Below are 13,399 nucleotides of genomic sequence, written 5' to 3'. Positions count from 1 at the left end.
GATGGAGTAAGCTCATTATTTCCAGTGTAAACACAGAGATTGTAATAGCCTGTTAAATACAGTAATTACGGAAATTCCTGGTTACTGAAAGTTAGTATGTTAATGCCTAAATTTTCTGTGCAGAGTCAGTTAAATGCTTAGCTGTACCATGTCAGCTGTGACGTCTTTTTCCTGATCAAGATGAGTCCCAATTTTTTTATTTTATTATTTTTTAAACTAAAATTGTTCGTTTCCTGCTACTCAGCTGGTGATTCTATGGTTAGATTCTTGGATATGATTTCAAACTGTAAGCACACTGGCTTGAATTCTGTAAGTGAAAGACAAGCCGTTTGGAGCCTTTTAAAAAAATCACAGCTGTGCAACAAAAAGAAACTAAGACAGAGGACATAGTTCTGGCTTTCTTCCTACTGCTCAATTCTGGAGTTACCATTTCAGTATATTTTTTCAGCTTTTTTTTTTTTTTTTTCAGGACAGAGATCACTTTATAGTTTGCAGTTTACCCAAAGGCCTCAATAGTTTATATATACTAACTCTGTGTACTGAAGTATTTCAAAGAATTGGGTAAATAAAGAACAAAAGAGGAAATTTACATTGCTGTTTCTTTCCACTTTCACATTTCTGTGTAACATTTTTGTCTTCTTAAAGTTGTTCCTGCTCTTGAGGAACAAAGGGCTCCCCCTCCCTCCACCCAAGCATAAGTGCAAGACAATGTGTTTAAGCAAAAGTGACCTAAAATATTTCTTGTTCTTTTTATTTATTTACGTATTCTCTCCCTATATTAAAGACAGAAACTAAAGGGATGAGTTATGATACATCAAACGTGATTCAGTTCTGGTACAGAATTAAGGTAGAATTATGATGTTCGTAGTCATGTAGGTTCAGGCTACAATATATTTTCATTTCTATTTGAGTAGGCCTCCTACTGCTCAAAGCAAAGATCAATGACCTGAAGAACATATCTTTTTACGATTTATGTGCTTTCTTTTCGAAGGCTCTAACAGAAGAGTGGAAGGAAACACCTGTTTAGACCTCCTCTCTTCTTGTTCAGTAACTTGGTGATTACTAAGTCCATAAAAATTTAATTGCTTCTGTGACTTTAACATTACATCACAAACTATTGGTTGTAGTACAGTCTTATTTTTCAAGATGTCAAACATTTTGTAGCACAAGAGTGTTACATGGTTATTAAGTGGACCATAAACCCGATTTAAGGCTTCTTCTGTAATCCACATGCCAGTCTGCATTATAGCTTTCTTTTTCTGCTGATGCTTCTCTGAGAAGGGCAGGGAAGGATTCACAGGCATACTCTGTTAATCTGTAAAGCAGATTAATCTCTGTACAGTTCCCATTAGTGTGTAATGGAAGTGCACTTAATACCTGTTTTTTGATGAAACTGCACGATCTGTTTGGATTGGTTCTAACAGAAAGGTTCATATGTTGATGTAATTATTATTCATATGGATAACAATAACTGTGCTTGTGTGGTAAATGTAACTTGGGCTGGTTGGGTACTTCGTATTCTTCTGTTGTAATTGTATCACAAAATAAAAGTTGTGATATAGTTGGGTTTGGGAACGCTCTGGACAGCCATTAACAATAGGCCTTCTATTAAGTGAAATAACTCTGGGGATTTGGCCAGCTTATGCTGAGATGCTAACTAAGCTTTCCTGTTTTCTTTCCTGTTTAGATTAATAGGTGGATCTGATAACAAACTAATTTACCGACACTATGCCACCTTGTATTTTGTCTTCTGTGTCGATTCTTCAGAAAGTGAACTTGGCATTTTAGACCTCATACAAGTAAGTTTTTTTTGCTGCTCTGTTTTTTTAATAAGTGGAATTCTACTCGTAAGTACCTTAAAACTTCAATATTTAGCTGTGTCTTTTTCTGTAGTATTTGGAAGTGAAGGTGACTTTCATACTGTGAAAACACCCGAAGTGCTGAGTATTACTTTTAGATTGCAGTTTTCTGGACTGTCTTTGAAAAAGTTGTTTCCCAAGTTGATGAGAAAGTAAGGAAAGAGTTTGGAACCTACGGAACAATCAGCAGGTTTTTTTTTTTTTTCTGCAACTTTTCAAGGCCCTGTTTTGGCTGCAGGTAAAAATGGTGTGGTTAAAACATTTGGTAGACAAGTTTAGAGTATGAGAACCTTGATACATAAAGCTCTGTGTGGGTGTATACACACAGACACACATATATTTGTAGTGAATACATATGTGTATATATATTGGATTAACATGTCCAAAACCTATTTGGATGAAACTTCCCTTGTGCTTTATGAGCTTTTGGTCAGATACACCTTAGACAATGAGTGCAAATGGTGCTCTAGGCATGTGTTTGGCACCAGGGCGGATGTGTGGGAAGAGGTGAGGAGAAAGATAGCTGGTATAGGTTCTTTCTGGATCTCAATAAGAAAGGCTTGGCAACAAAATGGCTTAATAAGGTAACTGTTTAATAAAACAGAATAAAAGAAGGAATGTAGACAGTAAAAATCTTATACCCCTTATACCTGATGGAGCCCAGGTGGATTTTCCCATGGGGCGCTGAGCAGAGCAGATCCTATCCACACAGAATAGCACTCCCTTTCTTGGACCTTTGAGCTATTATAGGATTTCCTCACAAGAAAACTCTATTCCCAAAGGATGTTCTCATGAGAACTTCTTGCTGCACTTTGAGGTACAGGCAAGGCCTGGCATGATCACCAGGACCAAGTGGGAGCTGCCTGCAGGCTCCTCTGTTACAGTGAGATGTCTGAGTTTATCCTGCAGCCAAGGAATTTGTGCAGCACAGCACAGGCCTGTGCCTATTCAGGTCAAGTGTTACACGGATCACTAACTCCTAAACATGCAATGGTCTCTTGGTCAGGATCAATACATTCCACTCTTTGATATGCCAAAGAGTGGAATGTCTTGGAAATGTCTTTCCCAAAGACATTATAAGTTATAAATTACATTAATAAGATACAGGCTTCTCAAGCCCAGTAGAGCAAACATGGCCTTTTCAAGATCACTGACTCCTTGAATACAGTGTCTTCTGCAAGGCTCCCAATACAGCGTATATGTTTTAAACTGTTAAATGTGGCTGTATCAACTCAGCAACAAAAATCATGTCTGATATGAACACTTTTTGTTGAGGGAACTCTGACAGTGATTTTTCAACTTAAAATTTGTACATAAATATTTTCACTGATGATTGTTAGTGTAGTCAGATGTGGGAAAAAAATAGTTTCATACCATGCATCAACGTATGCCATTACATAAAATGGGTCTCATATATATACGTATGATTCACTTGCTATTAAGCCTTTCAAAAGCTTGCACATCAAGAGAATTGATTTATTAGATCAGTAAAATCTGTGGTATCCTGAGTCATGGGACTGTATCTGTTGGTTATTTCACTGCAGAAAGCACTGTGAGACCTAAGGTCTGCAGGGAAACGCGAGGCCTTTTCTTGGAGCTGAATAGTTTGTCATAGTCGCCTGTTAGTGTTCAGAACAGCTCTTCAGGGTTCAGTGCTCTTCTGGACAGTAGTTCCAAATTGTCTTTCCGAGTGGCTCTGTGGGTAGCAGGAAAGAAACTCTTTTTCTGTATTCCTACATCAGCTTTGGTCATAGAAACATTTTGCAATAGCTGAACAGTGCAGGCTACTGAGTGAGGTACACAATGGCCTTACCGGTTCTTAGCCGTTTGTTGTACAGAGTTGCGTAATTGCTTATTGCTTAGCGTGTCTTCTTACTTGGAACTGCTAAAATATTTATGAACTGAGAAAAGAGGCATGTTAAGGTTTCATGTGACTTAGGGATGTTTTTCAGATAAAGTGGATATTACAAACTTCTTATGTTTAGTCAGGTAATAAGGATAGGAAAGACTATCTAGGTCAATCAGTCTGATCTTTTATATTTTGCTGGGCCACTATGCAAGTTCAACTAAGATTTTATTCATTATGGTATATTAAAAATGTCACAACATTACTTTGGTTATTTCAAGTTACACAGTGTAACCTAAATTTTACTTTAAGGTGTTGAAGGAAATTGCTTGAGCTTACTACTACCTATATTTTATAGCCCTCAAACTCTCCGAATTAGAGAGATCTTAAACTTTTCTCTAAATTGTGTTGCTTCTTTTGCCAGAAGTACTTTGATGGATTTCAATCTGCCTGTGTTTATATTTCACATCTTTTCCATTGTGCCCTGGTGTTTAAGGACATGCCAGTATAATTACTTGAAGAAAGCAGAAATAACAGAAATGCTATTTCTCTTTATGGAAATGCTTTGCTTTATTCTGACCTGTATGTTTTGTTTATAAATTCCCTGCCTATGGCAGGGGGGTTGGAACTTGATGATCTTCAAGGTCCCTTCCAACCTAAACCATTCTATGATAAATACAGTCTCACCACAGTACCTGCAGCTGTTTTAGTGTTCCCATTTCTCTAGATCATTGTAATTCAACCATTTGATTATAGTAGAAAGTATACGGAGATTAATTAAACATTTTTAATTTCCAGTCTGGCTGGCGCACAAAAAGGATCTGTTTAATCCTCTTAGCAATAGCAATCAGAATTAAATATATCTTACACTGGAAAAGCGCCCTCAGAAAGTTTATTATTACATCTCAACCCCACCTGCAACACACTGGGAATATATACCATACACTCAAGCAAATAAGCTTTGTCTGTTTTTTGTTGAGAAATGTTGAACCATTTTCATACATCTTTGTTTACTATAGTTCAGAGACAACACACATAAGAGTAAATCATCTTGAGTTTGTTATGAATCATATGGAGCATATCCTTATGAACATACTGAATTGTTTAAATAAGTAGTTATGTAGAGGGGCAGTTTATGATTTCATGAAAATAAACTAGTGAAATGAATCTAGAACTCAGTCTAGCTCTTAGGAGTTTTCTGTCTTGTAAACTGAATACATCTATAGTACATTAGATTACATATGGCAGTCTGCAGTTCTTTATAGCATAAAGGTTTTGTTGTAATACTTAAGATCCTTCTGTGAAGGCCATTTGTATCACCATTAGGTCAGAACTGTTTCACAGGTAAGTCTCCTTGGTTCAGGCTTAGTGAATACACTGTGTGTGTTACTAGTCGTAGATTCTGCCTCAGATTTTATATGGTGTTCCAACTAGATGTGTTTGAAAACCTTAGGCAGATTCATACTGTGGGGTTTTTTTTTCCATTTTCTTCCTCTATTTTAATACAAACACAAGATTTTGTTTATTGTTTTTGATTAATTGGATGGAAGATAGGTCAGCATCTGTGCTATTCTTGTTAGATTTTGCAGTCTTTTGGATTCAGTGTAAATTATGTCATGAGTTGTAGCTATTTCAGACTCTTCTTGTTAGCCTGTGAAGTGTAAGGTTATAGCACTTGGAAATAAAGTACATAAGAAAATATAACTAGTTGTAGACTGCCATGAAGAAAAATTGAGTGACGTTGACAATGGTACCTAACTATCTTATGGACATAAAAGCCTATGTCAACTCTAAGCATTTTTGAGGATTTTAGCCCATTGCTGTACTTCCAAGACATGTTGGCTCAGTAAGCAGCTAAATCTGTGAGATCAGTCTTCCATGAAAAGTTGTATATAGCCTTGCAAGATAATGTTCAGTGAAATGCAGTGCAGTTCACAAACGATCTTTTTCTCAGTTATTAAAGGTAAATCATCCTGGGAGGTGTGTAGGACTTGGATACCTGTTTTGGCAGAAAAATCCCTAACTAGTTCTCAGTTAACACTGTGGGTTTAGTTTAGAGTTGGATGGAAAGCAAAGGGCAGGAATTAAGAACAAAACCAACATTTTGGCCCAAAAAGCATTATTAGCAATGCATTAAGCCTATTGGTAGGTCTGTTTGAAAGACCTAATAGACTTCTTTTTTGACTAATCAGCAGGACTTGTACAGTCTTTCCCTTACTCTGTAATCGTGGCATTCTCTGTATAAGCTGTGAGTAGTTCTAAAAAAAAATATTGAAAGAAAACTGGGATATCAGCATAAGCATAGGAAAACGCAGTGGTCGTGCCAAGGATTTATGAATTAGAAAGGCTGTAGAAACGCTAGTTGGTTTCATATGCTTGCAATGATACATGAATGATGACTTATTAAGGGTCACTTGTAAAGTAGAAGTGAAACCAGTCTTGTTTATGGAGAGAATTGGCTATACGATCAGACTATTATGTTCTAGTTGGAGCCTCAGGTAGCATTTGAACAGTTGAAAGCAGTGAAGAGAGGATTCTCATTGGGCAGATTGAATTAATTCTGTCTTAAGGTTTGCCATTGCTGTTTAGCTGAGGAAGGTGAATGGGATATTCTTGACATGAGTCACTCCTGTTCTTCTTACTTAATTTTTTGTACCCGCTTTTGTTAGTATTTGATGTTATCTAGTGTCAGATGCCTTTAATTGATTAGGTGTTCTGATTTTTCTGCTAGCCTTTTTATCTTCCTGTGTTATCTTATTCCTTTGTTGTCTTATTAGCCTAATTAAAAAATGAGCCCTTCATGGTAAAAATGGTGTTTTGACATATTGCTGAATATAGTAGGGCGCTTCTGGCTTGTATACGTCCAATAACAATACGGTATTTTGATTCATATACTTTATTCTCCAGGTGTGGATCTGGCTTTATTAAAGCATATTTACTACAAAATAGAGGGATGTGGGGTTTCCTTATTTGTTTTCCTTTTTTTCCTTTTCTTTTTTTCTGTTTGCTTGCATGGAGATGTGTATGGGTTTTTCTTTGAACTGTGAAAGATCATGATTTAAAAAATGAAGCACAAGGGGGAGCTAGTAATTCATTGTACATGCATCCTTATTTTCCTGCTATTTGACTCATTTATGTTTCTTTTCCAATAACATCACAAAGTGCATTTGAACTCATGTATGGAGGGTGAGCTGGTGGGTGTGTCCTGAAACAATTGGTGTGTTTTCTCTTCTGGTTATTTTAATCTACTAGTCCGCAGCATCTGAAGTAATTACTGAAGGGCTTAAATTCTAGCACTGCTTGCCATAGTGTGTAATTCATTCGACTCTCAACTAAAGTTATGATGAAAGTGTCTCTAATTTTATTTACCATATTGATTGTTTGAAGGTGTCTTAAAGTAGGTCAAGGAATGTTAGTGTAAAAAATCTGGTCTACCTTGCAAACTAAGACCAGGTATTCGAACAGATGTATATCTTGACAAGTGCTGGTGTTGCTCTGAGTGAACTCTCCATCACGAACGGAAGATTGAGCAAGTTTCCAATGTTTTTATTAGAAATCCTTAGCCAGTGAAAAACTTCTCTGAAGAATACTCAGTCCCAGCTGATTTCCCTTAGATTAAAAAATGTTTGTGTGCATTACTGGTCATTCATTGCAGGCAGAGGTCTGTGAGTTCGTACAGGGTGTGGTATTGTCACTATGTAATGGGTAAAGATTTAAAAGTAATCATTGTAACTATGAATCAAGTGTTATAGAGAAGCCCTAGTTACTGGAAGAAGGTCACAAAAATTAAACTTTTGTGTTACTGGTGTGTGGACGTACATACTGCTACTAAATACACGTGTCTGTGGGGGCCTTTTTTGGGGATTTTTGAGTTGTTTGTTTTTAATGTATTCCTTTGTTTTCCAAGGAACTAGATGGATGTCAAAGTATGTAAATTCATGGGCAAACTTGGTGATGTATGTGAGGAATATTTTCTTCTCTTTCTGTCCTGGTTTCAAATAGTGTCAGACTGTTAGCTCTTGTAATTTAAACCTTTGGATAAAGGTTACGTTTACATTCTGTTTCCTATCTTCTTCCTGCAGCTAATGCCAAACGGCACTGTCCTTGTAACCACATTCTTCTAAGGTACAAGGAAAGTAAGAGAAGGTCTCTGGTCATTTGTCTTGCTGCACATAGTTGTGAACTGTGTAGTTTGTTCTGCTTAACATATAAATTTTTTTGTTTGCTCGCCTCCCTTCTTTATAGAAGACTGTTCTTATCACAACAAATTAACAACTAATTGAAGAAAAAAATAAAGATCTGCTTCGCTTAGCTTCAGTATAATTTAACATAAGCATATTCATTTACTTAGTTGATGTTGTCAGTGAACATTACTGTCTTGAGTCTGCCTGTGAAAATGGTCTGTGTTCCTAGTTTAAGTTATGAATTGATATTTTGGTATTAAAGAAGAATCCTTGTTCTAAATGCATGGAATGTCAGTTAGATGTAGTTTGGCTTTAAAATGGAGATTGGTAATACTAGTAATAGCAACAGCAGAGTGTGATAAGCAGGATCTGAGACCGGGAACTCCGATGTAAAAGTAGTCTTTCTTGGTGTGCAAGGTAGACAACCGGAAATGGCTAATGTCAAGTAGACCTGTTTCACTGGGTCTGTAGACATAAATATGTATCTATAGAAGCAGGCCTTTTATCCACTTTATTTTTGTCAGCAGAACATGGTTTCTCATTACTATTTCTCTGTGCCTAGGCAGCTTGAAATCTGGTTCCTCTCAAAGACTAAGATGGGATTAATAAACCATGTTGAAAAGAGAGAATCAAAACCAGGTGTTTAACTTCTTCCGTATTTCTGCTTTAGGGTTTGAGTTTAGAGTTGAAAAAAAAGTAAAAATTACGTACACTGACAACTTATTAAGTAATATTAGCATATTTGACAAAACAGCCTTGAAACATATAAAACTGAGATTAAAATTTCCCACAAGTTTCAGCTGATTTACTAGTCATTAATAAATGGTCTGTAAATTCTTACCAAAATTCTTTTTTAATTTTGAGGACCCTAAGCTCTCAAACTGAAGGATACATTTAATTTAGAGGTCTTGACACATCTCATCGAAGTCAGTAGGAGTTACCCCTTGCATAAATGGAACTGTTCTTACACCTCTCTAAGACTGGAGTCTCTGTCAGCACTCATCACAAGCACATGGTGATTGGCATTCAGGAGTTTCAGGAGTGCAAGTACAGTTGTCTTTTCATTATCTGTCCTGACTGGGGGCTGGGGTGCTCTTAGTGTACCAAAACTGGCTAACATAAGTACCAGGGAATCTGTTACAGAAGTACGCAGAGCAGGGTAACGTACAGTCCATGTGCAGCAGAGATCATCAGTGGCTGGACTGCAGCAGCTGCTTGGATTTTTCTGCTTTGTGCACTTACAGCGTAGATTCAGGGAGGGGCTATTTGCTTTGGTACAAACTGCTGGACTTTTCTAAATTTAGGTGGTGGTGTGCCTGACAGGATCAGCAGGTGCCACATTAAGACAGCTACCTTTTTCTTTGGTCCGTCCTGAATTCAGCAGGTCCAAACGAGGTGAAAGCTGCTGTACTGTTGCTGGAAGCCATAATGCTGACAGACTTGCATGATGCTGTACAGTTTGCATTGCACATGTGTCTCTGTGTGGCAAAGTTAAGAGCAGACTAGTTAACCGGGAGATGCCTGCAATGTAGTAATCGTTAAAATTGATCATAATAATGAAAAAAAACTAGCTGATTGTTGTTTAATAATTGGGTTCTAGTGAAATGGGAAAAACACTTGGAATCACGCTGAGAAGGTTGTAGCGTAGATGATGTTACTGTTTTTTCAAGGTGCAACTACTGTTTAAAACTGTGTGACTTTTAGCAGAGTTGTAACATAAACTGACTTGTGCATATAGTTTTGCCCTCTACATAACACACTTTTGTCATAATAATGTTATCCACATAATTTCTGTAGATGCTTTTAATGCCTTAAAATCTACCCAGGCTTTATTTTCTGTATTTGCTTTTTTTAAACCTCACACCTAATGGAACTATTGAGTTTCTGTTAAAGCTTGACCTCTGGCTTTTTTTTTTTCCCTCTTTGCAGGTATTTGTGGAAACACTAGACAAATGTTTTGAAAATGTCTGTGAACTGGATTTAATTTTCCATGTAGACAAGGTACTGTGATGAGCTCCTGTAATATTTCTTGTCAAGTAAAATGTTTGGTTCAACAGATACTTGGTATTAAACTCTGCAGTGATTCTACTTTTATTGTTAGTGAAATCTAGACAGTTCCTATCAACATATTATTTTAAGACTTGAAAGCTGTAGTGGAACATGTCTTTCTGAGCAAAAATAAAGTAATGTGGGAGATTTGCATAGTGTTCTTGCGCATATAATTGTCAAATTGGAGACATCTGAATATTCTCAGAGTAGGACTTAGTTTCAAGAAATAATTTGTTCTATTTTGTTTATGGTTATATTACTCAAAATTGAAATTGTTATGGGGTTTTCCAGTTAGGGCTGGTAGTTGCCTTTCAAATGCTGTGATGATGTAATTTAAATGGTGTCTGCATCTTTCTCTTCTAAATCTCAAACAGACATTATGTCTAAATGTGTTTCACACATTTAGAAACAGTCTTGTTTGAATATTCCTAGCTATCAGGAAAAAGTGTTTAATTTATTAATCTAGTTTTGAGAAATGCTATTACTATAGTAATCTTGCATTTAAAAGGACATTGGCACCTCTTGGTGTAAGACCTAAAATGCTTAGAATTAATATACAGAATTTATTCATTCAGTTGCATTTCATGCCTGCTGTTGGGTTCTGTGCAGTCACCATTCCCCATCCCTGAACATCTTTTTGCATCAACAGCAAAAGACATGAAAGGAAAACAAAAATGACTAAAAGTGGACTAAAAGTAGTAACAAGTCAAGTATCTGATATAACCATTTGGAACGGACTCAGTTTGTTTCAAAATCAGGAAGTTCTTTTGGAAGAAACACTTGTACCTTGACCAGACAGTGAAATGCAAATGACCTCAAGTAGGTGTTTGAACTGATACCGTGCTCATGACAAGTCATTAGGATTTGTAACCTGGCTGGAACATATTGGCTGGTTCCAAAATGGCAGATTAAAGTACAAAAAAATTTGAGTGGTTTATATGTTGGCTTCTAAGCTTAAAGAACCCAGATACTGCAATCGTTTTCTGGCAAGGAGTTTGATCTTTGTCTTTAGCTGCGGAATACTTTGGCTGCAGTGCAGTCTGAGCTCTTGCTCTGTAGCATGTTTCATTCAGTAGCATTCCTTAACATAAGTAGTCTTTTGTATTTTATAGGAGAAGCATCTTTCTAATAAAATGTAGAGAACTTGGATACTTCAAAGTGTGAAATTTCTTGAGGAATATTTTACTTTGTATCAGATAAGAGGTGATATTTTCTGCTTGAAAACTATTTGTCAAAGTGAAGCTAAAATCTGTTTCATTTGATTTACTAAAAAACTGCATGAGAATCCCGTTAAATGTTTAGGCTAGAATTTTCAGACTCTGAGGAAAATGTGAACCCTAAACACTAGATATTTTAGCAAAAGTAGCCCATTTCCAAAATAAAAGATCAGTGAAACCTTTGAGTTAAAAATTTTTTGAATGTGGCATTAACCATTGCAGTGATTTTGAACTTGGGCATATGTCAACAAAAGAATACAATAAAGAAAGCTGAACTTCTGCAGTAATGCAGTACAGTAGCATTAGTCGTGAAGTTGTGACTAATCTGATGTCATCTTCATTTTTTTTTTTTTTCCTCCTCCAGGGTAATTGATTTGTAAGACTTACTTTATACCATAATGTAGGATCAAAACATTTGATTTGGTACAGTTTAAGTTCATTAGTATTATTGTAGATCTGTAAGAAAAATCCAGGAAGGTGTATCTGAGAATGAAATGACAGTATTAAATTTTCTTTAAACTGCTTATAAGGTCACTTTGTCAAGAAGCAAAATGCATTGAGGCTTCTGAGTTACAACACATTAACTTTCTCTTGTCAGGTATTTCTGGCCTGGCTTGGTAGTAGATTTCAAGTGTGCGATAGGAAAAACAGCAACTGCTGCTGGATGTTTGGTCTGGACAGAATTTTGGTTATAGTGCATACTTACATGTGGACACCGAAACATTTCAAATATTTGTATTTTGAGTGGTCTGATGTTGAGAAAAGCGAGGATTGACTGGTTGATTTGGGTGAGAGTTGATCTGTGTCCTCAGTTCTTGATGGAGTTATGGAAAGTGACTTTCTTCCAATCCTATTGACAGAACTGCCTAAACCCCAAGAAATACCTTTCTTGTAAAAAATGATTTAGCATGTAAAAGAGTTAAACTATGTAACCTCAGCAGCTGTTGCCTATTTAGTAGCATTTTATGTGGCATTTCTGTAAGGAAACATTTACCTTCATCAGGCAGCCATCATTATACAGGACCTAATGATGGGTTATAATAACCTGGAGCCGAGATTGTTACTTATTCAAGAAGAATATTGGTATTGTACTAGAAATTAATTCGGAGAATGGAATATAGGTGAGAATGAGATAGTTTCTTATGTGCTATAGCAGGCAAGGATTTGGGGTGTCAGGGAGTGTAGTTTGTACAGGAGAGAATTGGTCTTCTCTTCTACAGATCAGCTGTATTAGAAACAAACAAACTTGCTATAGCAGGAGCAAAAGGTTTTCCAGAGAAGGAGGTTTATTTCAGTCCTGTACTGATTCCTACACTGAGTCCAGGAGCATAATGCTTTCTGATGGAAAAGGCATCACAGAAAGCTATCATAAGCACCAAGTCAAATACTAGAATACATTCAGTTAGGGATGTGTGGAAATACTTTTATTTTTCCACAAGTTTTTGGCACCTATGGAAATATCCCTGGGAGTATAATGATCTCTTTCAAGAGTTTATTGTCTGACCAGAACAGTGGACCATCCAGAATCAGACTGGAGCTTGACGACAAGAAAACGTGTTTGTCAGGGAGAGTTTTTTTCTTGATATGTTCCTTCTCGACATTTGTTAAAGCACGCATTCCTACTTTTAGACAGGACGTGGAATAGAAGTAGGAAGCACTCTTGATTTTTGTAAAAAAACCCTCAAAATTATTACTACAAAGTGGAAATTTCAGATTTTGAAAAGCTGAGGTTCTCAACAGTTTGGTCTCTTCTAGAATATAAATGTAAGAGGTGTATTCCATGTGCCTTCTGTCTTTCACTTAAACAGTATTTCGGATACACTGTTGAAGTGTATTTTGCACTTCATTGCCACTTAATGCTTTCAGAGTTATTTTTGTTTCTTTAGGAAGATAACTAGTAAAAATTTTAATTAGAAAAAGTAGAGAAAATGATGTGTATTTGTTAATTTAATACGTATTTGCAATGAAAAAGATAGAAAAAGGTAGTTAATATTAAAAATCTGTGTCTTGCTATTGCTTATATTCGGGCAGCTTTTGCTAGTACTGTTTTATTATAGTGTATTTAAGAGAAGGGAGTAAATAGATTACAATATTTACATAATATTACTGGTCACAGGTGTGATTTTGTTTCATTACAGCATAACAAGTAAAATGCATTGTATTCTGTTAGAGAATCATGCCTTTAGAAGAAAAACGTGGCAAGAAAAAAAAATGGCTAAGCTACTATGTCAATCTGTGCTTAAT

At 36.3% G+C, this 13,399-nt stretch overlaps 1 protein-coding gene across 1 annotated transcript in view; it reads left to right on the top strand.

Annotated features, from left to right (window-relative positions):
* Positions 1-13,399, top strand: part of AP3S1 (adaptor-related protein complex 3, sigma 1 subunit) — a 40,912-nt gene that overhangs the window by 10,790 nt on the left and 16,723 nt on the right. Inside the window, 2 exon segments of the mRNA XM_009890506.1 lie at positions 1,688-1,799; positions 9,819-9,890. Of these exon segments, the coding sequence (XP_009888808.1) occupies positions 1,688-1,799; positions 9,819-9,890 (184 nt within the window).

The sequence above is a fragment of the Charadrius vociferus genome, unplaced genomic scaffold, assembly GCF_000708025.1.
Source record: "Charadrius vociferus isolate BGI_N301 unplaced genomic scaffold, ASM70802v2 scaffold1591, whole genome shotgun sequence".
Classification (NCBI taxonomy): Eukaryota; Metazoa; Chordata; class Aves; order Charadriiformes; family Charadriidae; genus Charadrius; species Charadrius vociferus.
The sequence above is the reverse complement of the archived record's forward strand: the minus strand, read 5'-3'. Positions and strand labels throughout refer to the sequence as shown.